Below are 25689 nucleotides of genomic sequence, written 5' to 3' on the forward strand. Positions count from 1 at the left end.
TAAAGGAACACAGTGCACCCAGGGCCTCTCCGAGCCCGCGATTCTGTTTTGTACCTATAAAACTGTTCTCTGACCCTGAAGCCTACAGGAACCTCTAACTTCTTCTGAGATAGCTTTTCTTGTCTCCACAGTGTTTTCTCGAAGTGGGATCTCTCCACCATGTTACCACCTATGCCTGACCCTACTCACCAAGCATTAGTGAAAGCCCCATCAGAAGCACAATTTCCCAAGGCTGCTTCTTACCTTCCAAGAACAGCACGTCTCCACAAGAACAGAATCCGTTTCTCGGGCCAGCAGCAATTCTTCGCAACAAGAGGAGCCTTGGCCAGGAAGGTAGCCCTGACCCCAGGCACACGCATCACTGTGAGCCCCAAGTCTGTTGAAATGGAGAGAGTGGGTAAGCCCTGTGAGATAGTGGCCCAAGGCTTAGCCTCTCTGAGCCAATCAGTTAACAAGCTAAAGTCAAAGAATGAACCAAAGACCCACACACCTACCATGACCAGAAAGATGAAGGAACTGGCAAATCCTGAGCACACAAAAGCTGAGTGGCAAAAAGAAGAGAACCTTGGGACCCACAAGCCTGCTAAGGGAGGTTCTCTGTGTCCCCATGGACCCAAGCAGGCAGCTGGGCGTGGAAAGGCAGCCAAGCCTTATCGTGCAGAATCCAAACCACCTTTTCCAAGCAGGGCATCCAAAAGGCATCAGAAGATACTGGTGGCTAGGGTCAAAGACATTGCCAGAACATCCTCTCACTTGCTTCATGGCAGGCTGTCAAAGAGACGACATGGTGCAGCGGACCCAGACACCGCGGCCCCACTCACAGACTCCAGCCCAGCAGTGCATAATGCAAGAGAAAAAGACAATGGTTTTTCAGACACAGATAGCAGTTACTCAGCAGATTCTCTCTCCTGTGTCTGTGCCAAAGCCCTGACAGCGCCACTAAAGGCAGAGGGCCCTCAGGGGAACAAGTGGAATCTCCCGGGGACAGAGAACTCGGAAAGTGATGACAGCCAAATATCTGAGGACTCACTGGCTGAGAAAGGACTCACTATCTCAAAAGACAGTCCACGGAGCAATCAGCCAACCAATGACCATGGGCACCCCAGGACCAGAATTAAAGCCACTGGGAGGGACTTCAGCATGGTGTCCTCAGACAGTGGCCTGCTTGCCCAGTCACAGAGGAGCTTTTCCTTGGATAGCCTGATTGATGCTGAGGAAGAAGTAGGGGAAGAGGGGCAAAAAGAGCCTCTCCTCGCTCCAGCTAACGAGATGCCCACGGAAACCTTCTGGCGTCTGCAGAACTCCAGTCTGCCTGTGCTGGAGCAGGAGGCAATGTGCAGGCTTGGTCCCATCAACCACCAGACCGGAGCGAGGCTGGCCACCATCCTGCCAGTGAGCAGTTCATTTCGCCTAGATCCTCAGTTTCAACCCCATTGTGAGCAGCCTGAGTCCGAAGTAGAGGCAAGTTACTCTGAACGAGCCAACTCCCTCCAAGGCATACAGGTTTCAAGAGAGAGCCCACTGGTGTCAATGGATTCCTGGTTTTCCTGTGACTCCAAGATCAGTCCCAACAGCCCCCACGGAATAGTGGGTTCTTTATGTCCAAGTCCTGATGCACAGGAGGTTCAGCCCTGTGGTGGGGAGGGGCCTGGATACTGGCTCAACATTGAAGAACTAAAGTCATCAGGTACAGGAACAGTCTTCCCGTGCAGCTCTAAGCTTTCCCAAGGCAGTACTGATCAACCCTGCAACGTGAGAAATGTGTATACGACCTCTACTTCAGATACATCCAAGCTCTCTCTCTGGGGAGGACAAAAGCTGCTTCAGACAAGAGCCGAAGGTGTTTTTCAGGATAGCGGCATCCCCGACGCAACCCAGCAGGGCAGCTCTGAAGCATCCCAGAACTCCAGTGTCTCCAGTGTGCTGGCTGCCTCTGCTGCCTCGTTCACTTATGTAGGCAGCACCTCCGAAAGAGACTGGGCTGCCCTTCAGCAAAAGTACCTCCTTGAACTCTCTCATCCTATTTTTGAAGCCATAGGAGAACCCAGGGCCGCTTTGCCCTGCCTTGGGGGAGACTCTGGTTCCCTGGCAGAGGCTTGTGGCACAGGAGGAGATACTGTGTTGGCAACTGGTTCTGGGGTATCCAGCGATCTGAATTGCAGCAGCTTTCCAAACCATCCATCCAAAATTAGGCATTTAAGAGCAGAGAAAGAACAGGACAGTTTGAATACCAGATTAGAGAGTACATCAGATTTCTTTAGCACTAGTGAGAAGGAGGTGAGTTACAATGAAACTTACTCAGCAGACTTAGAATCACTGGCTTCCGGACCTACGAAGGCACAGGTCTTTGCAGCAGAGAACAAGATACCGAATTCCACGACAGAAGCATATGAAGTCAAACAGAACCACTTACAAGAATGCTTTCAGGGTAGCAGGAAATCGGGGTTGATGGCTTCCTCTCATGGGTATTTCTTCCAGAAGAATGTCTGTCATAATCACCTCACCATAGCCACCAAAGCAGACCACTGGTCCCACAGCTGGACCCCTCTCAGGACAACGAGCGCAGTCCAGTCCGAGCAGTTTAGTCATGGCAGCCACGGCTCCCCGCAGGCCGAGAAGGCAGGGCGCCAGGAGAGCTCTCAGGAAGTAGTGGCCAGACACACAGATGTGTCCTTTGCCTTCTCCTCTGGCCCAGAGCTGGTCCTGCACTCCGCTCCCTGGAACCCACTGCCGTCCTCCCTGCAGCCGCCTCCCTTGGAAACGTTCTATGTAACCAAAAGCAGGGATGCGCTGACCGAGACCGCCCTCGAGATCCCAGCCTGCAGAGAGGTGAGGGCGCCTTCCCCGCCCCCCAGGGAAGCCTGGGGCTTGGGTCCTGACCGCCAAGCCCTCCAGAGTGCTTATTTTGAGTATAACTTGCCAGTGCTGTTACAGAACCAGAATTCCAAGATGGCTGCAGCTCAGCAGGGCATAGCAGGGAAGCCGGTTGATCTGAACGCCAGGGAAGTCATCAGAGAATTAGGGAGATGCCCTGGAAATATTCAAGAAGAAAGCAGTAATGCAAATTCAGTTTATTTTTTTGTTGCTGAGGACAGACATTTTATCCCTTCTAGTGGCACAGGAGTACGTGAATACGAAAACCAGGTTGGAATTTTCTATCACGAGGGAGAAGAGGCTGCTGCCCGGTCCTGTGGTAATGTTTCCTCAGGCAGCTCTGGCTCTGGGAAGCCTTTACTCCTCATTTGTGAATCTGAGACAGGTGAGGAAGAGCAGGGGCAGACTTCAGTCCTGAGACAGGCCCAGGCCCAGGACAGAAACAGACAGCTTTCCTCTGGGGCCAGGATTGATTTCATCTATAAAACCACCAGATTAGAACTTAAGAAGGGCAGGCCAGGGGAGAGTGATGATTCTTTCGTGTCCAGAGCGCTGCATTATAGAGGAAACAGCCCAGTGATAGCGGGGCCGGATGAGAGCTTACCCCGCAAGTGGGAAGCGGAGAATGAAACTGGACTTCTAGGAAAAACTCTTCATCCCGAAGACAGCGCAGAAGAGATGAAGCTTCGAGGGACGGAATGTATTTATGACAGATGCCAGTCAGTTACATGCTCTCAGGAAAGAAATCCCAGTGCATACAGGGGCCCTGGACAAGCAGTGTTAAACCCTAAAGAAGAACCTTCAGGAAAGGGCAAGAAGAAAAGGATTAGTAACGCTGATGAGATGGCTAGGCTGGTTAGAAGTGTAATGCAGTTGGAAGACAGCATACTGGAAATTGGATCCAAGCAGAATAAGCAGCTTCATGCTTCCCACACGCCAGGAGTCAGTGAGGAATCTGTGTTCCAGGACCAGGAGAAAGCTGACCATGTCCTGAGGACAGGCGGTCCTGGAAACCCTTGGACCTTCGAGGACCAGCCGCCCACTCCCAGACAGACAGGTGATGTGATCGTTAGTGATAACGAAGCTGGAGAGGTCGACGTGAACAGTAGCACTGGGAATGATCCCCAGGCCCGGAAAACTACTGTGAACCCCCTCAAGTCATGGGAATGTGTACGAGAGAGTAAATTAGTGAGAGAATACACCCACCCAGCCGAATTAGACCCACCCACCAGGGACACATGTGATTCTTCAGGGACATGCCCAGCTCACAAGGAATCTACCAATACTTATTTTCACCCAAGGAGAATGACAGCATTGGCTAAAGCTGTGCCATTAGAGCCTAGGCCTCAGAGGTCTTCTGAGACTGTCAAGTCAGTAAAAGCATCAGTGAGCCCCAGTGAGCAGCTCTGGGGCTTGGGAAAGGAATTAAAGACTGTGGCAGACTTTAAGGAAAGCCAGATTTCCAGCCACATGAGTAGTTCCAAGCAAGAAGAGCCAAAAGCTCAAGACAGAGTTGAGGTGATGGCTATGCAAAGAGGTGGGGACTTACAAGAAGAAACTAAAATGGTCTCGTTAGCTCAGAAACTTTCTGGCCCATGCCGTCTTTGTATGGGCACATTTTTCAGCCCAGAGACTGTTTGCCCATTACTGAGCCAGACAGACTTCACCTCAGCTCCTACTCACCCAGGCTTGAGTAATACCTTGCCCTTGATTTCTCCAAGGCTGCCGAGACACCATCTTCATACCCCTGCAACTGTAGGTGCCTCTTTGGATATGCTGGATCTCACAACTTTGGAAATTCATGACACTCCCTTGGTACCAGGGCATCAGGACCGTAATGGAGAGACTAGAATCCACAGCCCTGAGGGAGATGGTAGCGGAGGCTCCTCTGTGGAAATCAGTGCTTGTTGTAGGTCTGCAGTGTCCATGGCCATGGGGTCTCTTGGTCAGCCTGGTGCACCAGAGAACATCCTCCTGGGGACAGAGGACAAGGTATCAGGAAGCATCAGCCCCCAGGACCAAGAAGGGAACCTCAGAGTCACCTCGATGGGTTTGAATGCCAGGGAAGGTCTTGATTCTGAGACCGAAGCACCTGCACAAAAAGAACTGAGAACCAGTACTTTGAACAGGGTCTCTAGGCTGTTGGAAAAAAGGGTTCACTTCCCCTTAGAAGATGATAATGACCAAGGCAGGAAGGCAAGACAGAAGGCAGAGAAGGAGGCTGAGGATACCGAACTTAGCAGTGACGTGTTCCTAGCACCTGCTTCCCTGCCCAGAGCGCCTAATCCCAAGCCCAGGCTGTTGGAGCCCTCTGTCCATGCATCCATGTGCCTGGCTATCTTGGAGGAAATCAGACAGGCCAAGGCCCAGAGAAAGCCGCTCAGTGACTTTGTGCCTGAGCAGACTGCCCTACCTTACCATGAAGCTTTACCCGACTCCTCTTTAGGGGCCACTGGCGGACCTCACTGGAAGCAAACGGGTCATCTGGTGTCAGGCAGGACCGGGAGTGAGGACGAAACACAGGGATTTTGTGTATCATCTCCGTCTGCAGCGACCAACGAGAGGCAAGGGCAGACCACACCCATTGCTGCAGGCAGGTTTCACCCCCTGCTGAACACAGACTCTGACACAAGGTGGCGCCATCCCTCCCAGGCTTCCTCTCCTGCTGCCCCTGCTGCCGGTGCTGGAGAGCTGAAACCCCTCCTGGGAGCAGGAACGCAGTGTATGGGTCAGTCTAGTTCTGACGGTGTAAAGAAAAAGACAGGAGCCAGAGCACCTACCTCTGCTGACCCTTTGGCCTCAGGAAGTTTTCTTTCTTCAGCAGCTGTGGAAGACAACGAGGAGGAGGCACCAGAGAAAGTAGCTGTTGCCTTACCTTCTCAGGCCCCTTGTGACGGTTCTGGAGTGATTCTGCGCAGACAGAGTCACTTAGCTGCCTGGGAGACTGCGGAGGGCATGCCTACTGGCAGTCAGGACAGCAGCCCAGAGCGCCAGGAGCCTAGAACTGTAGATTGTGCCTATGGAGGACTCTCAGGTAACTTGCTGGGGACTGTACAGGGAGGACAAACAGCCCATCTTGTAGAGCAGTCTGTGAGCTGTGATATGCAGAATTCTGCAGGTCTCTTAGGGCCTAAGCAAGGCCATGTCCAATACCCTGCGTCTTCCGCTGGGTTAGAAGGGAGGGCCAGTCCCAAAGAGCATCCTGTTCTTCCTGGAGCCCTGAGGAGGGTTGAGCTAGAAGCTCCCACACAGCAGTGTGTGGAGCCGAGGGAGTGCACTGGGTCTGGGCTGACACAAGCCTTCATGGTGAGCAAGAAACATCCCAAGTCTCCTCTGTTGCGGGATCAAAGACCTAGCCCATGTCCGGGGGGAGTAAGGGAGGAGGCCCCGCGTAGATACCCCAAGGGGACGTTAGATCGCCTTGTTTTCTCAGGCAGCACCGGAGGCAGCAGGACTCTCAGCTCATCTAAAGGGCAAGAAGAGAGCAGAAGGCTTTGCCGACAGCTGTGCGATGCTCAGCCCGCTGCCCTTCTTGCCTGTGCCTCCCCTTCCTGCTCTTCTCTGTGTTACGGAGACGGACACCCAGGGAGGAGGACTTCTAAGGCCGGTCTGCATGCTAGTCACCCACCCTGCACACTAGGTTCCAGGGCCTGTGAAATGGATGAGACAGGACAGAACTCTTACAGGGAATCTGAAGTGCTCTTGGCCCATGGCCTTGAGCCCAAAAGCATGAACATGGAACTCAGGCCAGCAGACAGCAGCGCTCTTGAGCCCTCGACTACAGCTGCCACCTTATGTCCAGCTCGGGGTGACGGGTCACCTTCTGTCCCCGAGGTGAGGACAGGTTCCTTCAGCCGTACTGCTGCTGATGGAAGCTCAAGGTCAGTGAGGGATCCTGAGAAGAAGGGCCCTGTAGAACTTAGCACTGCCCGGTTCCCTGAGCCTCCCAGGAGGTTTCAGGATAACTCTGTAGGTAGCCAGAACACACAGGTGTCTCATTCCATGCCAGCACCACTTCCAACAGCGTGGGGACCACACCCCCTGAATGTAAGTGAGGACTCTGCTAGTGAGCTGGTGGAAGAGCCACACAGTGGATGTTTAGAAAGTACTGCCAGATGCCTTTCAGAAAAAACACAACTTCCCATTGAGGCGGGGGATCAGAGTTTCTTGAATCCCCAAGTCCAGTTTGTGACAAGGTTAAAACTTGTCTGCAGTCCTCGGGTTGAAAGTCCCTGGGAGGAGGAAGAGCAGCAGAGAGACCAGGCTTTAGGTGGTGGTGAGAATCCCACACCTCCAGATGACGGTGGCTCGGATGGCTGTCAGAGTAGAGAGACGGTGAGAAAGGAGATGGCTGTGACCGAGTCTCCTGTATCCAACTCGTTCTCGCCAAACTTGGGACAAAGTGAAACACTAGAGCCGGCCGCTCACCACAGGTGCTCACTTCCTGTGATTGCAGTCTTTTCTGGCCACAAACACTCCAAGTCCTCCCCCAGACCACAGTTCTCTGTGGTCAGCTCCTCTCGATCCCTTCAGGAGCTTAACTTGAGTGTGGAGCCTTCCTCCTCTGCAGACAAAGATACACAGGAAGTCAACAGGTTGTCGAACCCTCATCTCAGGGGTTGTTTCTCAGAAAAGTCGGTGGCGGGAACATCCCTAAAGGCTGAGCACCGTGATCAGAAGTCCCCATCCAGCGTGGCTGACAGCCCTGCTGATCACAGGCCCCTGGAACCTGCCACCGCGCCTTATCCAACTTCCGCTGCCTCTTGCGTGCCAACCCCCGGTTCTGTGACCAGCTGGATGTCTGGTACTTTGGAACAGGCCCAGCAGGGAAAGGCAGAGAAGCTGAGTGTGCAGGTTAGGCCAGGGAGTTGGCACTCTGAGGTGAACAAAGGCATGCTACTCTCTGGCTCCAGTGAGATCAACCCCTGTGTCCTGCCAAAGTGTCCAGAGGGGCCTGTGTGCATTGGCTGGAAGCAGTATGTGTTTGGCAGCATGACCAATGACTCCTGCAGCCAGAAATCGCAGGGCCTGACATCATCAAACGTGGCTCAGTGCTCCAGCGTGGACAATGGTTCAGAAGACCAGAACTCGTCATCCCACTCCCACCTCTGCCCCTGTGCCAAAACCCTGGCTCTGTTGGGCTCACAGAACAGCACTGAGATTGCCCAAGATTCAGATGAGGCCTGCAGAGTGTGGAGTTCCTCATTTGATGTGGGGGAGCCGCATGTCCCGACTGGCCCTGCAGCAGCGCCCGCTACTTTGGATCCTGACGAGAGACCTCAGTTCAAGGACCTCCCTGACGAAGCAGGCTGCCTGGGGCACGACCGCCCCTTGGCCGAGGGAAGTGCTGTAGGGCCAGTGGATGAGACGCTACTGCTGTGTGAGCCAGAGGCTGGCTGCGCTGGGGGACAGGCCGGGGTAAACACCTCTGAGCAGAGCACACAGACTGTGGGCTGCAGGTGCCCCTGGAGCCGTGCTGACCTCGCCTCTGCTCAACCTGGAGCCAGCGCGGTGTCGGCCTCTGATCTCTCCGCCTGGACCAGGATGCACAGCCTGTCCCTGCACCTCTCACAGCTGCTCCGCAGTACCTCGGAGCTGCTCAGGAGCCTCTCCCAGCCAAGTGTGACCAACAGGCAACACGACGCCAAGAAGGACACCCTGGAAAAGCCCTCACAGGCACCGATGACGGATGGCTCTACTCAGACCACTCTAGACAAGGGCAGCCAGACTGACCTGGCCTTACCCGCTCTGTGCCTGCAGGTTCAAGAGGAAAAACTTAAGAAAACCAATATGATCCTTGATGTGCTGGGCTCAGAGGTCTCAACCATGTTTCCAGAAAGAAGAGATGTCTCAGGACCACTTCAGGAGGAGGGGACGGGAGAAACGTCAGGGCCCCCAGATCTTCAGGAAGGAAGTACCCATGAAAGGCCCCAGAGCCCTCCAGGGCCCTCATCCCACTTGAGGTTTCAGAAAGCACCCCTGGGGCAGGACCTGCATTCTGTGAGCACCTCGGGGCCTCTGGGTGCTTCCCGGCCACCCAGCGCCCAGCCAAAGGGATCTTCTTGTGCGGTTGTCCGCAGCCCCAGCTTGGTCATCTCTCAGTTGCCAGGGCTCTTCCCCAGTACTTCAGAGTCCACCGGGGAGCCCAGAGTCCGGACGCGGAGCCCTGTGAATGCCTTGTTGGTTGATAGAGCTTCTTCCCCCATCCTCACCCTTAGCGCCAGCACCCAAGAGTTGGGTCTCCATCTAGGCTTGTTGGCTGCTTCAGCCCCCTCAGCTCCTCCTCTTGAAAGCCACCAGAGGCTTGACTCCAGTCCAGACCTGCCTGTCGGTGCCCCAAGGCCTCCAGTAGATAATTATTTTCAACCTACTGATGAATCGGGTGGTTCCCAGAGAGTCGAGGCTCCGGGGGAAGGCACAAGTTCCCTGGAAAGGAGTGAGGGGAGGTTATTCCTTGAGTCGAACTCCTTGTGCAGCTCACAGCAGAGCTCAAAACTGCAAGTTGGTTTCTTAGAGCAGCCCCCTCAACAGCTTCAGCCCCCGACCACCATCAGGGTCCCAAGCAAGCTGCCGGCACCACCGCCAAGGCATGAGAGCCAGAGGTGGGCTGTGCGCTTTGTTCCTGAGGAGGTGGCTTCCACAGAGCATGGCCCGCTGAGCGATACGGGGCCAAGTCAGTGGCAGAGCAGGCCAGGAAATGGGGGTGAGGCTCCAACACCTTTAGTAGAACTACACCCCACCCCACCTGCCGTCTCTTCATGGGGAGGCCTCCAGCACCTCAGCTCCTGCCCTGTCTCTGTGTTGAGGGATCCTGTAGGGCTCCAAGGTCCCGCCTTGAGCCCACTTCCGGTCTGCCAACCTGAGGGGCTGTTGCACCCCAGTTCTCAGATGTGTGTGGCTCAAGAGCCCCAGCATCACACCCTGGGGGACCTGCCAGTGCATAACAAATTTAGTAACTGGTGTGGGGTTCAAGACGGCTCTCCTCGGGGGCTGGGGGCGGCTGAGGACTCGGGGGCCAGTTGTGATCTCAGCTCTGGAGAACAGGGGCTGAGGCCCCCACAGCCTCCTGACGATCGGAGCCAGACTCCTGAGTGGTCCCAGAGGGAGCAGATCCCCCTGCAGGTCGGAACCCAGAGCGTCTCACTCAGCGTGGAGCTCACAGAAGCAAAGCTGCACCGTGGCTTCGGAGAGGCGGACGCTCTGCTGCAGGTGCTGCAGAGTGGGAGCGGGGAGGCGCTTGCTCCCGATGGCCCCGTCATGTCCGCCTGGGAGAAGCTCCACGCTCGGTAAGGGGCCCCAGCCTGGAGTCGGGAGGGCAGGGATGGGGCTGGGAGGAAAGAGCCTGAGAAAGCCGCTACCTTTCTCTCTGCCCTCATGCGTTTGGGATCCTCCGGGGGTCAGAGACCACGGTGAAGGGCATTCAGGGTCAGGTTCTGTGAGTGAATCACATCTTCTCTCAGGCAAAAAGAAACCATTGACACCCTCAGGAGAGAGCGCGCTAACCGACTGCAGAGTTTCCGCCGGGCACGGAGCCTCAGCCCCCAGAAACAACTGAGCCTCCTGCCCAGCAGGGGTCTCCCCCCACAGGACCTGGACTTGCCCAGCAGGCGCCGAGAATACCTGCAGCAACTGAGGAAGGACGTCGTGGAGACCACAAGGTACGGCGCGACCAGAGCCCTGCCTGGAGAGGATGGTGGGCGGCAGAGGCTGCCGTCCTCGTATCCTGGAGGGTTCTTGGTGACTGGGCAAGTGGAGGTGCAGGTGGGAGATGGAGGCACATGAGAAGCTGAAGGGGGGAGAGGGCCACAGGAGAGGACAGATGAGGGTTCTGACACGCTGTGCAGGTCTTCAGGTCTGGGGCCCGGAACGGCTTGTCCTCGGTTCGGCACACCTCCTGGGGATGTAGTACCAAACGTCAAGACCATGTGAGGATGGGTCCTCCTGGAAGATGGTGTGGTGCTAGCCTGGAGAGGGCGCCTGGGGCTCTCCGCTCCCCACTGTGTTAGACAGCAGGTCTTCACCCTGTGGTCTTCCCCAGGAGCCCAGAGTCAGCACCCCGGGCTGCTCACCTGCCCTCGGACATAGAGCTGATGCTGCAAGAATACCAGCGGGCCCGTGAGGAGGCCAAGGTGGAGATTGCCCGGGCCCGGGCCCGACTGCGGGAGCGCACTGAGCAGGAGAAGTTGCGAATCCGCCAGCAGATGGTCTCCCAGCTTCTGAGGGTGCGGAGTAGGGTGGTGGAGGCTTGGGACTGTGCGGGAGCCTGGGCAGAACTCAGGCTGGCTCAGCCTTCACTGTGACCGCCCCTGAGTCTTGGGATACAACACTTGGAGGGAGGTGTGGGACCTCTGGTGCCAGCTCAAAACTGGGTTTTCTCTCTGCATCCTCATCAGACCAGCTGCTGTCCCCAGGCCAGAGTGTGGGAGGAAGAGGCTGTGGCGTATAATTGGGTGTGGGGAAGCGTGGGGATGGGAAGCCCAGGCAGGGGACTGGGACTGGGACTGGGACTGGGTGAGTAGTGAGGGTGCATCGGAGGCTGCTGCTGCTGTCTTTCCCAGGAAGAGGTAAAACTACACACGCAGGCCAATTCCAGCTCCTTGTGCTCCAGCTCCAATGGAAGCGTCTCCTCTGGCATGACCTCTGGCTACAATAGCAGCCCAGCTCTGGCAGGCCAGCTGCAGTCCCCGGAGAGTGTGGTGAGTAGGCAGAGGCTGGGAATGAGCCAGGGCCAGGACTGCTGAGAGGGACTTGGACAGGTTAGCTGCCCCCGGAGGCCACCGCCGGCGTGACTTCTGCTCATGTGCCACGGCCTCGAGCCTTCCCTTTCCTTGGAACTATTCCCCCACGCCCATCCCTGCTTATTCATTCCTTCAACGTGTGTTTGGTAGGGACAATTTTAGAATAGAGCAATGAATTAAACAGCTCGTTGCATCATCATTTATGTTACAGAAAGTTACTTGAAGAAGGAGCCCTAACCCAGCATAAAACAGGGTCTGAGGGAGTGTGGGGAAGGTCAGGCAAGGTGGTATGCATGTTCTGCAGAGAGTGAGTTGAAACGAAACTGGAAGGACAAGAGGTAGTTAACAAAGGCACAGCTTTAAAAAGTCCATGAGAGTTTCTCAGGCATGGAAAGCCAAGACACTGTAGCAAACAAACAAACCAAAAAACCAAATGAAAGATCTCTGTGAGTGAGATCCCAGCGGAAAGAACGGGCCATCAAAGAAGGAGCTACCTTTCTCTGAAAGGAGGAGAGAACTTTCACTTTGACTATGGCCTTGTCTAAATAAGATCGGAGTTGGCGAACTCAAGAGGCTTCCATAGCCTTGGCAGCTCATGACAAGAGCCTAGGGTGATTACTGACATCATAAATAAGAGTGTCAATTGTTAAATCAACAACAGGAGTCACTGTGCACCTACTCCCCATGTAGGATCTCTGTCCTTAATGTGTTGTACTATGAGAATTAATGGTAAAACTAGTACTCAAACAGTACTTTATACTTTGTGTATCTGTGTGGGTAGAAACTGTTGAAATCTTAGTATATACCGAGTTGATCTTCTGTATATAAAGATAATTGGAAATGAATCTTGATGAAGAATGGGATGGGAGAGGGAGTGGGAGATGGGATGGTTGCAGGTGGGAGGGAGGTTATGGGGGGAAAAATCCAAAAGTTGTACTTATGAAATTTATTATATAAAAATTAAAAAAAATACTAAGAATGTAAGGCCAAAAAAAAAAAAAGGCAAAGCTTAGTGGAGAGACGTGGGCCCAGCAAGTGAAGCCTGGAGTAAGGGGAGTTTCAGGAACTGAAAGAAGGCCAGTGTGACTGGGTTGTCAAGAGTGAGATGGGGCTGGCGCCATGGCTCACTAGGCTAATCCTCTGCCTTGCGGCGCCGGCACACTGGGTCCTAGTCCTGGTCGGGGCGCTGGATTCTGTCCTGGTTGCTCCTCTTCCAGGCCAGCTCTCTGCTGTGGCCTGGGAAGGCAGTGGAGGATGGCCCAAGTGCTTGAACCCTGCACCTGCATGGGAGACCAGGAGGAAGCACCTGGCTCCTGGCTTCGGATCGGCGCAGCATGCCAGCCGTGGCAGCCATTTAGGGGGTGAACCAATGGAAAGAAGACCTTTCTCTATGTCTCTCTCTCTCACTAACTCTGCCTGTCAGAAAAAAAAAAAAAAAAAAAAAAGAGTTAGATGGGAAAATGACATGCCAAAGGACAAGCAGAGGTGGAATCATGCAGACCGGATTAAAACATCTGGCCCCTTTTTTTCTTTTTAAATAAATTGGCATCCTGATTTGCACATCAATATTTTAATGTTTATTTTCATCTACTTGAAAGACAGAAAGCAAACAGGAGCGTGCATGCTTTCGTCTACTAATTTGCTCCCCCAGATGCCATGTCTGCAACAGATGGGGCTGGGCCAGGTCAAACCCAGGAGCCCAGAACTCTCTCTGGGTCTCCCATTTGGGTGACAGGGGCCCAAGTATGCAGGAAGTGAGGTCGCCAGAACTGGAACTGGTACTCTGAGATGCAGGTATCCCAAGCAGCAGCTTAACTTGCTATGCCACAACACCTGACCCAGTTTGGTGCCTTTCTAATCCACCTGATTGTGTTAATTTCCAAAGGTGGTTGAAAGTGGTAGAGGGGGGCGGGGAAAGCCATTGTAATCCATAAACTGTACTTTGGAAATTTATATTTATTAAATGAAAGAAAAAAAAAAGTAGAGGAGCGGTGCTATGGCGTAGTGGATAAAGCCGCCACCTGAGGTGCCAGCATCCCATATGGGTGCTGGTTCTAGTCCCGGCTGCTCTGCTTCCAATGCAGCTCTCTGCTATGGCCTGGGAAAGCAGTAGAAGATGGCCCAAGTCCTTGGGCCCCTGCACCCATGTAGGAGACCTGGAGGAAGCTCCTGGCTCCTGGCTTCGGATCAGCACAGCTCTGGCTGTTGCAGCCACCTGGGGAGTGAACCAGTGGATAGAAGACCTTTCTCTCTCTGCCTCTCCTTCTTTCTCTGTGTAAGTCTGACTTTCAAATAAATAAATCTTGGCCAGCGCCGCTGTTCACTTGGCTAATCTGCCGCCTGCGGTGCCGGCACACCGGGTTCTAGTCCCGGTTGGGGCGCTGGATTCTGTCCCGGTTGCTTCTCTTCCAGTCCAGCTCTCTGCTGTGGCCCGGGAAGGCAGTGGAGGATGGCCCAACTGCTTGGCCCTGCACCCGCATGGGAGACCAGGAGGAAGCACCTGGCTCCTGGCTTCGGCTTGGAGCAGTGCTGGCCATAGCAGCCATTTGGGGGGGTGAACCAACGGAAGGAAGACCTTTCTCTCCATCTCTCTTTCTCACTGTCTAACTCTGTCAAAAAAAAAAAAAAAAAAAAAAGAATCTCTAAGACTTGGTGACAGGCTGGACATCATTAGAAGAAGGGAGAGGGAAAAGCACACGCTTTGGAGCAAAAAAATGGTAACGTTAACAATATTAAGAAACATTGGTGAAGAACCAGGTCTTGTGTGGGAGATCAGAAGTGTGATTTCTGCCTACTGGGTTGAAGATACCTATGGGAAAGCCAGGTGTAGCGGTTGGAATCAGGTTGGCAGATGGGAACAGATCCAGAGCATAGAAGTGTGAGATCTGACTGGGGACAAGCGTTCGAAACTCATTTTATCCATAAGACTTTACATAGTGAAACACACGCACACGCACACACTGGCATGTGTCACACAGCATCAGGTACACCTGTGAGTCTCCTGTTTGCCTTCCCCATAAGTGGGCACCCACCTCAGTTTTGTGTTCATTTCTGGAGCTGCCCTGTGCATCTCTAAGAACGTGCTCAGCTTGTTGTAAGGCACACGAATGGAAGCATCTGGGTCCACTTTGTCACTTTGTTTCTTTTAAAAATATTTCAAAAGGTTTACTTAGATAATTGAAAGGCCGAGCATCAGAGAGAGGGAAAGACAGAGACAGGTCTTCCATCCGTTTATTCATCCCTCAAAAGTCTCATGGCTGGAGGAGGCCAAAGCCAGAAGTTCCATCCAGGTCTCCTCTGTGGTGGCACGCGCACAAGAACTGGAGCCATCATCCGCTCTCTTCCCAGGCACGTTAGCAGGGAGCTGCATAGGGAGCTGAAGAGCTGAGACTCCAACCAGCACTCTAGTATGGGGTGCTGGTGTTGCAAGCCGTGGCAAAACTCACTGTAGCACAGTGCTAGTCTCCGTCCCTTCAAAATATCTTCTGGATATCATTGCATATCAGTAAGTCTAGTGCTGACTCATTCTTTTTAACAGCTGAGTACTATGTTTTTCACTTTTCTTGCATGTATAAAGTATGATGTTTTATATATTAAAGTTATTATATAGTCAAAAAGACAAAAATATGTCCATATATAAAGGGGTGTAGAGAAATACTCATCTTTGCCCTCCCCCGCACCATCTACCTACTCATTCTCCCCACCGAAGGAAAGCAATGTTGGGATTTTTTGTTTTATTTTTAAAAACTTTTAATTTTTTTAAAGATTTATTTATTTATTTGAAAGAGTTACACAGAGGAGAGGCAGAGAGAGAGAGAGAGAGAGGTCTTCCATCTGATGGTTCACTCCCAGATGGCTGCAACGGCTGGAGTTGTGCTGACCCAAAGCTAGGAGCCATGAGTTTCTTCTGGGTCTCTGACATGGGTGCAGGGGCCCAAGGACCTGGGCCATCTTCTACTGCTTTCCCAGGCCACAGCAGAGAGCTGGATGTGAAGTGGAACAGCCAGGACTTGAACCGGTGCCCATATGGGATGCTGGCACTTCAGGCCGGGTGTTAACCTGCTGCGCCACAGGTCTCCATCTAGGTCTCCCATGTGGGTGGCAGGGGCCTAAGTACTTGGGTTGTCTTCTGTTGCTTTCTCAAACATTAGCAGGGAGCTGGATTGGAAGTGGAGTAGCCAGGACTTGAACTGGTGCTCATATGGGTGGCAGCATTACAGGCAGAGGCTTAACCCACTGCACCATAATGCCAGCCTTTGTGTTTTTAATTTTTTTAAAAAAATTATTTTGAGAGGCAAAGAGACAGCTCCCATCTGCTGGCTCACTTCCCACACGTCCTAAATGGCTGGGGCTAGGCCAGGCTGAAGCTAGGAACAAGGAATTCAATCCACATCCTTCACGTGGGTGGCAGGAACCCAACCACGTAAGCCCACCACCTGCTGCCCCCGCGTCTGCACCGGCAGGAAGCTGGAGTCAGAGCTGTGCTTCAGATCCGGTACCCCAGTGTGGGACGTGGGCGTCCCGGCTGGCATCGTAACTGCTAGGACAAACACGCACCTCGCAGTGGTGTTGTGGCGTTTTTACACATGCAAAGTACAGCATATTGTGGTACTGTTCTAAGCCTGATATATTTTCCACATTTCCCCCCCAGGAACCTTTTATTTAAGGGATACAAACTTCATGCTCTCATAAATACAACTTTAGAAATATAGTGATTCTTTCCACCGTACCCACCCTCCCACTCACACTCCCAACCCTTTTCCCCCCTCTCTCTCCTATTGTCATTCTTATTTTTTACTAAGATCTCTTTTCAGTTAACGTCATACACATATGATTAACTCTATACTAAGTAAAGATTTCATTAAATTGTATGAAAAAGTAAACTTTCCCCTGGGGGCCAGTGCTGTGGCACAGCGGGTTAACACCCTGGCCTGAAGTGCCGGCATCCCATATGGGCGCTGGTTCTAGTCCCAGCTGCTCCACTTCCAATCCGGCTCTCTGCTATGGCCTGGGATAGCAGTAGAAGATGGCCCAGGTGATTGGCAAGGATGTGGGGGACCCAGAAGAAGCTCCTGGCTTCAGATCAGCACAGCTCCAGCCATTGCAGCCAATTGGGGAGTGAACCATCGGATGGAAGACCTCTCTCTCTCTCTCTCTCTCTGCCTCTCCTCTCTATGTGTAACTCTCTCAAGTAAATAAATAAATAAATATTAATAAAAAAAGAAAACTGTTCCCCAACAGTGGAGACAAGGGCTGTTCAAGTCATTGCATCTCAGTGTTAATTTCACTTCTGTAGATTACCTTTTAGGTGCTGTGTTAGTTATCACAGATCAGGGACAACACATGGTATTTGTCCTTTTGGCACTGGCTTATTTCACTGAGTGTGACATTTTCCAGTTTCATCCATTTTGTTGCAAAATACAGAATTTCATTTTTTTAACTGCTGTGTATTGTTCTGTGGTGTGCATATCCCATTATTTCTTTACACAGTCTTCAGTTGACGGGCATTTGGGTTGATTCCATATCTTAGCTGTTGAGAATTGAGCTGCAACCAACATGGGGGTACAGATAACTCTTTCATAAGCTGCCTGCATTTCCTTTGGGTAAATTCTCAGAAGTGGGATGGCTGGTTTATATGGTAGGTCTGTATTTAGATTTCTGAGGTATCTTCATACTGCCTTCCACAGTGGCTGCACCAGGTCACATTCCCACCAGCAGTGGATTATTGTACCTTTTCCCCCACATCCTCGCCAGCATTTGTTGTTTGTTGATTTCTGTATGTAAGCTATTCTCACCGGAGTGAGGTGACCTCATTGTGGTTTTGATTTGCATTTCCCTGATGGCTAGTGATCCTGAGCATTTTCTCATGTGTTTGTTGGCCATTTGGATTTCCTTTTTTGAAAAATACCTGTTGCATTGTTTTCTAGCACAACTTTAAGGAAGTTCTATCTCCTTCCATTTCTTTTATTTATTAATTTTTTTAGTTTTTCAGTTTAATGTTTTTAAATTTAGATTCAGACATTTTATTCTGTGGGTTATAATTTAATACTATGCTACCATTATTTCATTTTTCAGATTACTCCAGTTTAATTATTTGGAGTTATTTCAGTTTAGATCCTGTGCCCCATCCTTTTTTTATCACTTCCTTAATTTAATTCATTTATGTTTTGTTGTTATTATTCATCGACTTTTAGTGGATTCACAGAGTTGTACATCCATCACAACAGTGAATTTTATTTATTTATTTTATTTGATAGGCAGAGCACTGGGGTGGGGGAGGGAGCACACTCCTATCACTCCCCAAATGCCGGCTGGGCCAGGCTGAAGTCAGGAGCCAGGAACTCAATTTAGGTCTCCCATCTGAATGTTGGGGACCCAACTACTTGATCTGTCACACGCCCTGCTGCTTCCCAGGGTGCATATTAACAGAAAGCTGACATCAGAGTGGAGTCAGGACTCGAACTCGGGCACTCCAGCATCAGTGTGAGTGTCCCTTTAACTGCTAGACCAAACACCTGCCTCACAAGAGTGAGTTTTAAGACATTTCCTTATGCCGAACTCCATGCTGTTAGCTACCACTCTCCAAACGCCACTTCCTCTTAGCTCTAGGCAACCATTAATCAGTTTTCTCTATGGATTTGCCTTCTTTGAACACTCATATAAATGGAGCCATACAATATGTAATCCTCTGTGACTGGCAGCTTTCCTTTAGCGTGTTTTCAAGAACTGTAGTAAGTTTCCTGGGCATGGTGTCACCGATGAGCACGCCCAGGTGGCTTAAACAGAATTGTATTCTCTCAGTCCCAGAGGCTGGAAGCCCACAATAATGGTGTCAGCAGGGCCGCACTGCCTCAGAATGCCCCCACAGGAGACAAAGTCTGTTCTGTGATGTCTGAGCTTCTGGTGGTTGCCAGCAATCCTTGGTATTCTTAGACCTGTAGCTACATTACTACTGGCCCTGCCTCTGTCTGCACATGGCGTTCTCCCTGTGTATGTCCATGACTCTATTTTTTAAAGATGTATTTGAAAGGCAGAGTTAGAGAGGGAAGAAAGGAGAGAGAGACAGAGATAGACCGATCTTTGATCTTCTGGCTCACTTCCCAGATGGCCAGGGCTGGGAGAGGCTGAAGCCAGGAGCTTCATGTGGGTCTCTCCCATGGGTTCAGGGGCCCAAGCAGTTGGGCCATTCTCTATTGCTTTCCCAGGCACATTAGCAAGGAGTTGGATCCAAAGTGGAGCAGCTGGGACTTGAACTGGTGCCCATATGGCGTGCTGGCATTGCAGGCAGTGGCTTAACTTGCTGCGCCACACTCCGGCCCCTTGTGACCCTGCGTCTTCACATGGCCTTCATACAAGGATACCTGTTGTTGGATTTAGGACCCACTCTAATCCAGTATGATCTCATCTTAATTTGATTACTTCTGCAAAGATTGTAGTTTCGAATAAGATCAGATTCACAGATACCAGGGCTTAGAACTTCATTGTGTCCTTTGGAGGTGGTAATTCAGCCCACAATAGGTGGTCATTCATGTTGTAGCATATATCAGAACTTAATCCCTTTTTTATGGCCACATAATATGACTTGGCTACATTTTAATCATCCGTTCATCAGCTGATGGGCATTTGGGCAGTTTGAGCTTTTGCTTGTTATGAAGAACGCTACCATGGACAGTTCCATACAAGTTTGTGTGTAGACACGCATTTTTGTTCCTCTTGGGTGTGCATCTAGAGTTGGAACTGCTAGACTTTTGCAAGGTAGCTGCACTCTTTTTCCATCCCCACCAGTAGATGTCTTTATCTCCTCACTAACGCTTGATATTATAGTTGCCTCTCCATATCCACAGATTTTTTAAGAAACCTTTTATCTCATGAGTACAAATTTCATAAGTACAACTTTAGGAATATAGAGATTCTTCCCACCACCCCTCCTACCCCACTTCTCCTTGCTCTCTATTCCCAGTTGCCATTAAATTTGTTTTCAATTGACTTTATACACAGAAGACCAACTCTACACTAAGATTTCAACAATTTGCACACACACACACACACAAAATATAAAAACTGAGAACAAGTTTTACAGTTTATTCTCATAATATAACTCATTGAGGACAGAGGTCCTGCATGGGAAGTAAGTGCACAGTGACTCCTGTTGTTAATTTAACAATTTGCACTCTTATGCATGACGTCAGTGATCACCCAAGGCTCTTGACATGAGCTGCTTAGGCTATGGAAGCCTTTTGAATCCACGAACTCCATCAGTATTTGGACAAGGCCATAAGCTAAGTAGAAGTTCTCTCCTCCCTTTAGAGAAAAGAATATCCTTTGATGGCCATTTCTTTCCACTGGGGTCTCACTGAGATCCTTCATGTAGGATTTTTTTTTTCCCCACAGTGTTTTAGCTTTCCATGCCTGAAATGCCCTCATGGGCTTTTCAGCCAGACCAGAATGCCTTAAGGGCTGATTCTGAAGTCAGAATGCTGTTTATAGTAATTGTCATTCTGAGTTTGCTGTGTGGGCTGCTTCCCATGGAGGAACATTATCTCCTTTTTAATTCTATTCATTGTTATTTCCAGACACTTGGACTTATTTATGTGATCTCTTTAACACTTAATCCTATCTATATGATCAATTTAACACTTAATATGATTGCTTTAACACTTAAGATGGCATTATTACCACCCAGCTTAATGGGATTTGGAGTCCCATGGTAAGTTTTTAGCTGTACCTTTAGAAATATGTCTGTAGGAATGTATGCGTTCCAACTCTTATTTTTTATTGAGATCTAGCTCTTATTCCCATTCTTACTTTTTACTGAGATCTATTTTCACTTGACTTTATACACACATGATTAATTCTATATTAAGTAAAGAGTTCAACCAATGATATTAAGAAGAAAGAGAAAAAAAACTTTTCCTCGACAGTCAAGACAAGGGCTGTTCAAGTCATTGCTTCTCAAAGTGTCAGTTTTACTTCAACAGGCTTCTGTTTAGGTGCTGTGTTATCACAGATCAGGGAGAACATATGGTGTTTGTCCCTTTAGGACTGGCTTCTTTCACAGAGTATGACGTTTTCCAGCTTCATCCACTTTGTTGCAAGTGACCAGATTTCACTTTTTTTTAAACTGCTGTGTAGTATTCCATAGAGTTCATATCCCATAATTTCTTTATCCAGTCTTCAGTTGATGGGCATTTAGATTGATTCCACGTCTTAGCTATTGTGAATTGAGCTGCAATAAACATGAAGATTCAGATAACTCTTTTATTCACTGATTTCATTTCCCTTGGGTAAATTCCCAGGAGTGGGATGGCTGGGTCATATGGCAAGTCTATATTCAGATTTCCGAGGAATCTCCAAACTGTCTTCCATAGTGGCTTTACCAGTTTACGTTCCCACCAACAATGGATTAGTGTACCTTTTTCCCCACATCCTCGACAGCATTTATTGTTTGTTGATTTCTGTATGAAGGCCACTCTAACTGGAGTGAGGTAAAACCTCATTGTGGTTTTGATTTGCATTTCCTTGACGGCTAGTGATCATGAGCATTTTTTCATGTGTCTGTTGGCCATTTGGATTTCCTCTTTTGAAAAATGTCTGTTTAAGTCCTTGGCCCATTTCCTAACTGGGTTGTTTGTTTTATTGTTGTGGAGTTTCCCGATCTCTTATATATTCTGGTTATTAATCCTTCATCAGTTGCATAGTTTATAAATAATTTCCCCCATTCTGTCGGTTGCCTCTTCACTTTCCTGGCTGTTTGTTTTGCAGTACAGAAGCTACTCAATTTGATGTAATCCCATTTGTTAATTTTAGCTTTTATTGCCTATGCCTCCGGGGTCTTTTCCAGGAACTCTTTGCCTGTGCCAATATCTTGCAGGGTTTCCCCAATGCTCTCTAATAATTTGATGGCATCAGGTCATAAATTTAATCTTTAATCCACGTTGAGTGGATTTTCATGTAAGGTGTAAGGTAGGGGTCTTGCTTCATACTTCTGCATGTAGAAATCCAGTTTTCCCAGCACTATTTGATGAACAGACTGTCCTTGCTCCAGGGATTGGTTTTAGCTCCTTGTCGAATGTAAGTTGGTTGTAGATGCTTGGATTGATTTCTGGCATTTCTCTTCTGTTCCGTTGGTCTCTCCATCTGTTTTTGTACCAGTACCAGGGTATTTTGGTTGTAACTGCCTTGTAGGATGTCTTGAAATCTCGTATTGTGGTGCCTCTGGCTTTGTTTTTATTGTACAAGATTGCTTTAGCTATTCAAGGTCTCCTGTGTTTCCAATGAGTTTCAGCATCATTTTTTCTGGATCTGAGAAGAATGTCTTTGGAATTTTGATTGGTATCGCCTTGAATCTATAAATTTAGGAAGAATGGACATTTTGATGATTTTGTTCTTCCAATCCATGAACATGGAAATTTTTTCAATTTTTTTGTGTCTTCTATTTCTTTAATGTTTTGTAATTTTCATTGTAGAGATCTTTGAAATCCTTGGTTAAATTTATTCCAAGTTATTTGATTTTTTTTTCTTGTAGCTATTGTGAATGGGATTGATCTTAGCAGTTCTTTCTCAGCCGTGACATTGTATGTGTATACCAAGGCTGTTGATTTTTGTGTATTGATTTTATATCCTGCTACTTTACCAAACTCTTCTATGAGTCGTTTGGATCCCCTATATATAGAATCATGTCATCTGCAAATAGGGATAGTTTGACTTCCTCTTTTCCTATTTGAATCCCTTTGATTTTTTTTTTCCTTGCCTAATGACTGGGTAAAGCTTCCAAGACTTTATTGAGTAGTAATGGTGAGCGTGGGCATCCTTGTCTGGTTCTGGATCTCAGTTGGAATGCTTCCAACTTATCCGCCATTCAATAGGAAGCTGGCCATGAGTTTGTCATAAATTGCCTTGATTGTGTTGAGGAATATTCCTTCTAAACCCAATTTGCTTAGAGTTTTCATCATGAAATGCTGTTGTATTTTGTCAAATGCTTCCTATGCATCTATTGAGATAATCATATCCACAGGTTCTGAATCCAAAGACTGGACCAGCTGTGAATTGCATATATTTGTGTGTGTGTGTGTGGTGGGATTGCCTCTATACTGAACATGTACATTTTTTCCCTTACGGTATTCTCTAAGCAGTACAGTAGAGCAACTATTTATACAGCAGTTACATCACACCGACTAGGTAATATAAATAATCTAGAGATGGCTAATGGATGTAGCGTAGTGCTTCAGTTGCTGTTTGGGAAGCCTGCATCCCACATTGCAGTGCATGGCTCGGGTCCCAGCTGCTCTGCTTCAGATCTAACTTCCTGCTGGCCTGTGCTGGGGAGGCAGCAGGTGCTGGCTCAAGTGCTTAGGTCACTGCTACCCAAGTGGGAGTTACAGATGAGGTTCCAGGCTCCCTACTTGGGCCTGGGCCAGCTTTCGCTGTTTTGGGTATTTGGGGAATGAAGTAGTAGATGGAGGATTTCTCTTGATCTTTCTCTTTCTGCCTTTCAAATAAAATTTTTAAAAAAGTTGAGATTTTGACCGAGATTTCATATTTGTAAAAAAGATGTATTTATTTGAAAGGCAGTTACAGAGAAATGAAGACAGAGAGAGAGGTATCTTCCATCTACTGGTTCACTCCCAAATGGTTCACTCCAGCAATGGCTGGAACTGAGCTGATCTGAAGCCAGGAGCTTCTGAGTCTCCCACGTGGGTGCAGGGATCCAAGCACTTGGGCCATCCTCCGCTGCTTTCCCAGGTGCATTAGCAGGGAGCTGCATTGGAAGTAGAGCAGCCGGGACTCAAACTGGCTCCCATATGGAATGTCGGTGCTGCAAGCCGGGGCTTTAACCCACTGCACCACAGAGGTGGCCCCTGGGATTTCCTTTACTTACTTTCTTTTTTTTTTTAAGATTTAAATTTATTTGAAAGTCAAGAGTTACACAGAGAGAAGGAGAGGCAGAGAGAGAGAGTCTTCCATCCACTAGTTCACTCCCCTGTTGGCCACAATGGTCAGAGCTGTGCAGATCCGAAGCCAGGAGCTTCTTCCAGGCCTCCCATGTGGGTGCAGGGGCCCAAGGTCTTGGGCCATCTTCTACAGCTTTCCCAGGCCATAGCAGAGAGCTAGATCAGAAGTGGAGCAGCTGGGACTCGAACTGGCATCCATATGGGATACCGGCACTGCAGGCGGCAGCTTTACTCGCTACACCACAGCGCCAGCCCCTTTCCCCTGGGATTTCACTGAGCCTGTCCATCAGTTGGGGAGCGTGTAACAGTGTTACATCTGCTCAGATCTTCTGTTTCTTCTTGAGTCGGTTACAGGAATTGGCCCCTCTCATCTACATACCTAATTTGCTGGATAGTTGTTCATAGCATTAACTCACTTACTTGTACTCCTTTCACTGATGTATTTAAAGCTAAAACTTAGCCTGAGTTTGCTCCAGCTGTGCCTCATAGGCTGTGATACACTTTTTAATTGTTGTAGTAATTTTGGAATTATATTTTGTGTTTCTTCCTTGATCCAGTTGTTAAGAGCTTCCTAAGGGCCTTTTTCCAATAACTTTGTTATTAATTTTTTTTAAACTTTTATTTAATGCATATAATTTTCCAAAGTACGACTTATGGATTACAATGGCTTCCCCCCCATACCGTCCCTCCCACCCACAACCCTCCCCTTTCCCACTCCCTCTCCCCTTCCATTCACATCAAGATTCGTTTTCGATTATCTTAATATACAGAAGATCAGCTTAGTATACATTAAGTATGGATTTCAACAGTTTGCTCCCACACAGAAACATAAAGTGAAAAATAATAGATGATTTTTTTTAAATGATGATGAAATCAGAGCAGACCTATTGTCATGTTTAATCCCAGTGAGAGTCAAGTTGGGAATTGATAATTTCTTTTCTTTTTTTTTTTTTTTTTTACAGAGGATCAGTTTAGTATGCATTAAGTAAGGATTTCAACAGTTTGCACCCCCATAGAAACACAAAGTGAAATATATTGTTTGAGTACTCATTATAGCATTAAATCTCAATGTACAGCACATTAAGGATAGAGATCCTACATGAGGAGTAAGTGCACAGTGACTCCTGTTGTTGACTTTACCAATTGACACTCCTGTCTATGGCATCAGTAATCTCCCTATGCTCCAGTCATGAGTTTCCAAGGCTATGGAAGCCCTCTGAGTTCTCCGACTCTTATCTTGTTTAGACAAGGTCATAGTCAAAGTGGAGGTTCTCTCCTCCCTTCAGAGAAAGGTACCTCCTTCTTTGAAGACCGGTTCTTTCCACTGGGATCTCACTCGCAGAGATCTTTTGCCAGAGTGTCTTGGCTTTCCATGCCTGAAATACTCTCATGAGCTTTTCAGCCAGATCCGAATGCCTTTAGGGCTGATTCTGAGGCCAGAGTGCTATTTAGGACGTCTGCCATTCTATGAGTCTGCTGAGTATCTCACTTCCCATGTTGGATCACTCTCCCCTTTATTTACTCCATCAGTTAGCGTTAGCAGGTACTAGACTTGTCTATGTGCTCCCTTTGACTCCCAGTCCCTTCACCATGACCAACTGTGAACTGAAACTGATCACCTGGAACAGTGAGATGGCATTGGTACATGCCACCTTGATGGGATTGAATTGGAATCCCCTGGTATGCTTCCAACTCCACCACTTGGGGCAAGTCAGCCTGAGCATGTCCCAAATTATACATCTCTTCCCTCTCCCATTCCCACCACCATGTTCAACAGGGATCACATTTCAGTTAATTTTCAACACTTAAGAATAACTGTGCATCAATTACAGATCTAAACCAGTCATATTAAGTAGAACAGATAAAAAAACTACTAAGAGGGATAATGTATTTAGTTGTTCATTAACAGTCAGGGCTATGCTGATCAAGCCACCATTTCCCATAGTGTCCACCTCACTCCAACAGGTTTCCCTCTTGGTGTTCAGTCAGTCGTCACCGATCAGGGAGAACATATGGTATTTGTCCCTTTGGGACTGGCTTATTTCACTCAGCATGATGTGTTCCAGATTCCTCCATTTTGTTGCAAATGACTGGATTTCGTTGTTTCTTACTGCGGTATAGTATTC

The 25689-nt window shown here is 49.1% G+C and overlaps 1 protein-coding gene across 15 annotated transcripts in view; it reads left to right on the forward strand.

Annotated features, from left to right (window-relative positions):
* STARD9 (StAR related lipid transfer domain containing 9) overlaps positions 1 to 25689 on the forward strand; it is a 136290-nt gene that overhangs the window by 103682 nt on the left and 6919 nt on the right. For 10 of the 15 annotated variants that reach the window (XM_051822022.2, XM_051822019.2, XM_051822024.2 and 7 more), the window contains 5 exons: positions 132 to 10160; positions 10335 to 10532; positions 10719 to 10799; positions 10913 to 11096; positions 11433 to 11570. In XM_051822022.2, the coding sequence (XP_051677982.2) occupies positions 132 to 10160; positions 10335 to 10532; positions 10719 to 10799; positions 10913 to 11096; positions 11433 to 11570 (10630 nt within the window). The remainder of the gene's footprint in view (positions 1 to 131; positions 10161 to 10334; positions 10533 to 10718; positions 10800 to 10912; positions 11097 to 11432; positions 11571 to 25689) is intronic. The other 5 variants (XM_051822025.2, XM_051822030.2, XM_051822023.2 and 2 more) reach the window with 2 other exon arrangements.

The sequence above is a fragment of the Oryctolagus cuniculus genome, chromosome 12 (assembly GCF_964237555.1).
Source record: "Oryctolagus cuniculus chromosome 12, mOryCun1.1, whole genome shotgun sequence".
NCBI lineage: Eukaryota > Metazoa > Chordata > Mammalia > Lagomorpha > Leporidae > Oryctolagus > Oryctolagus cuniculus.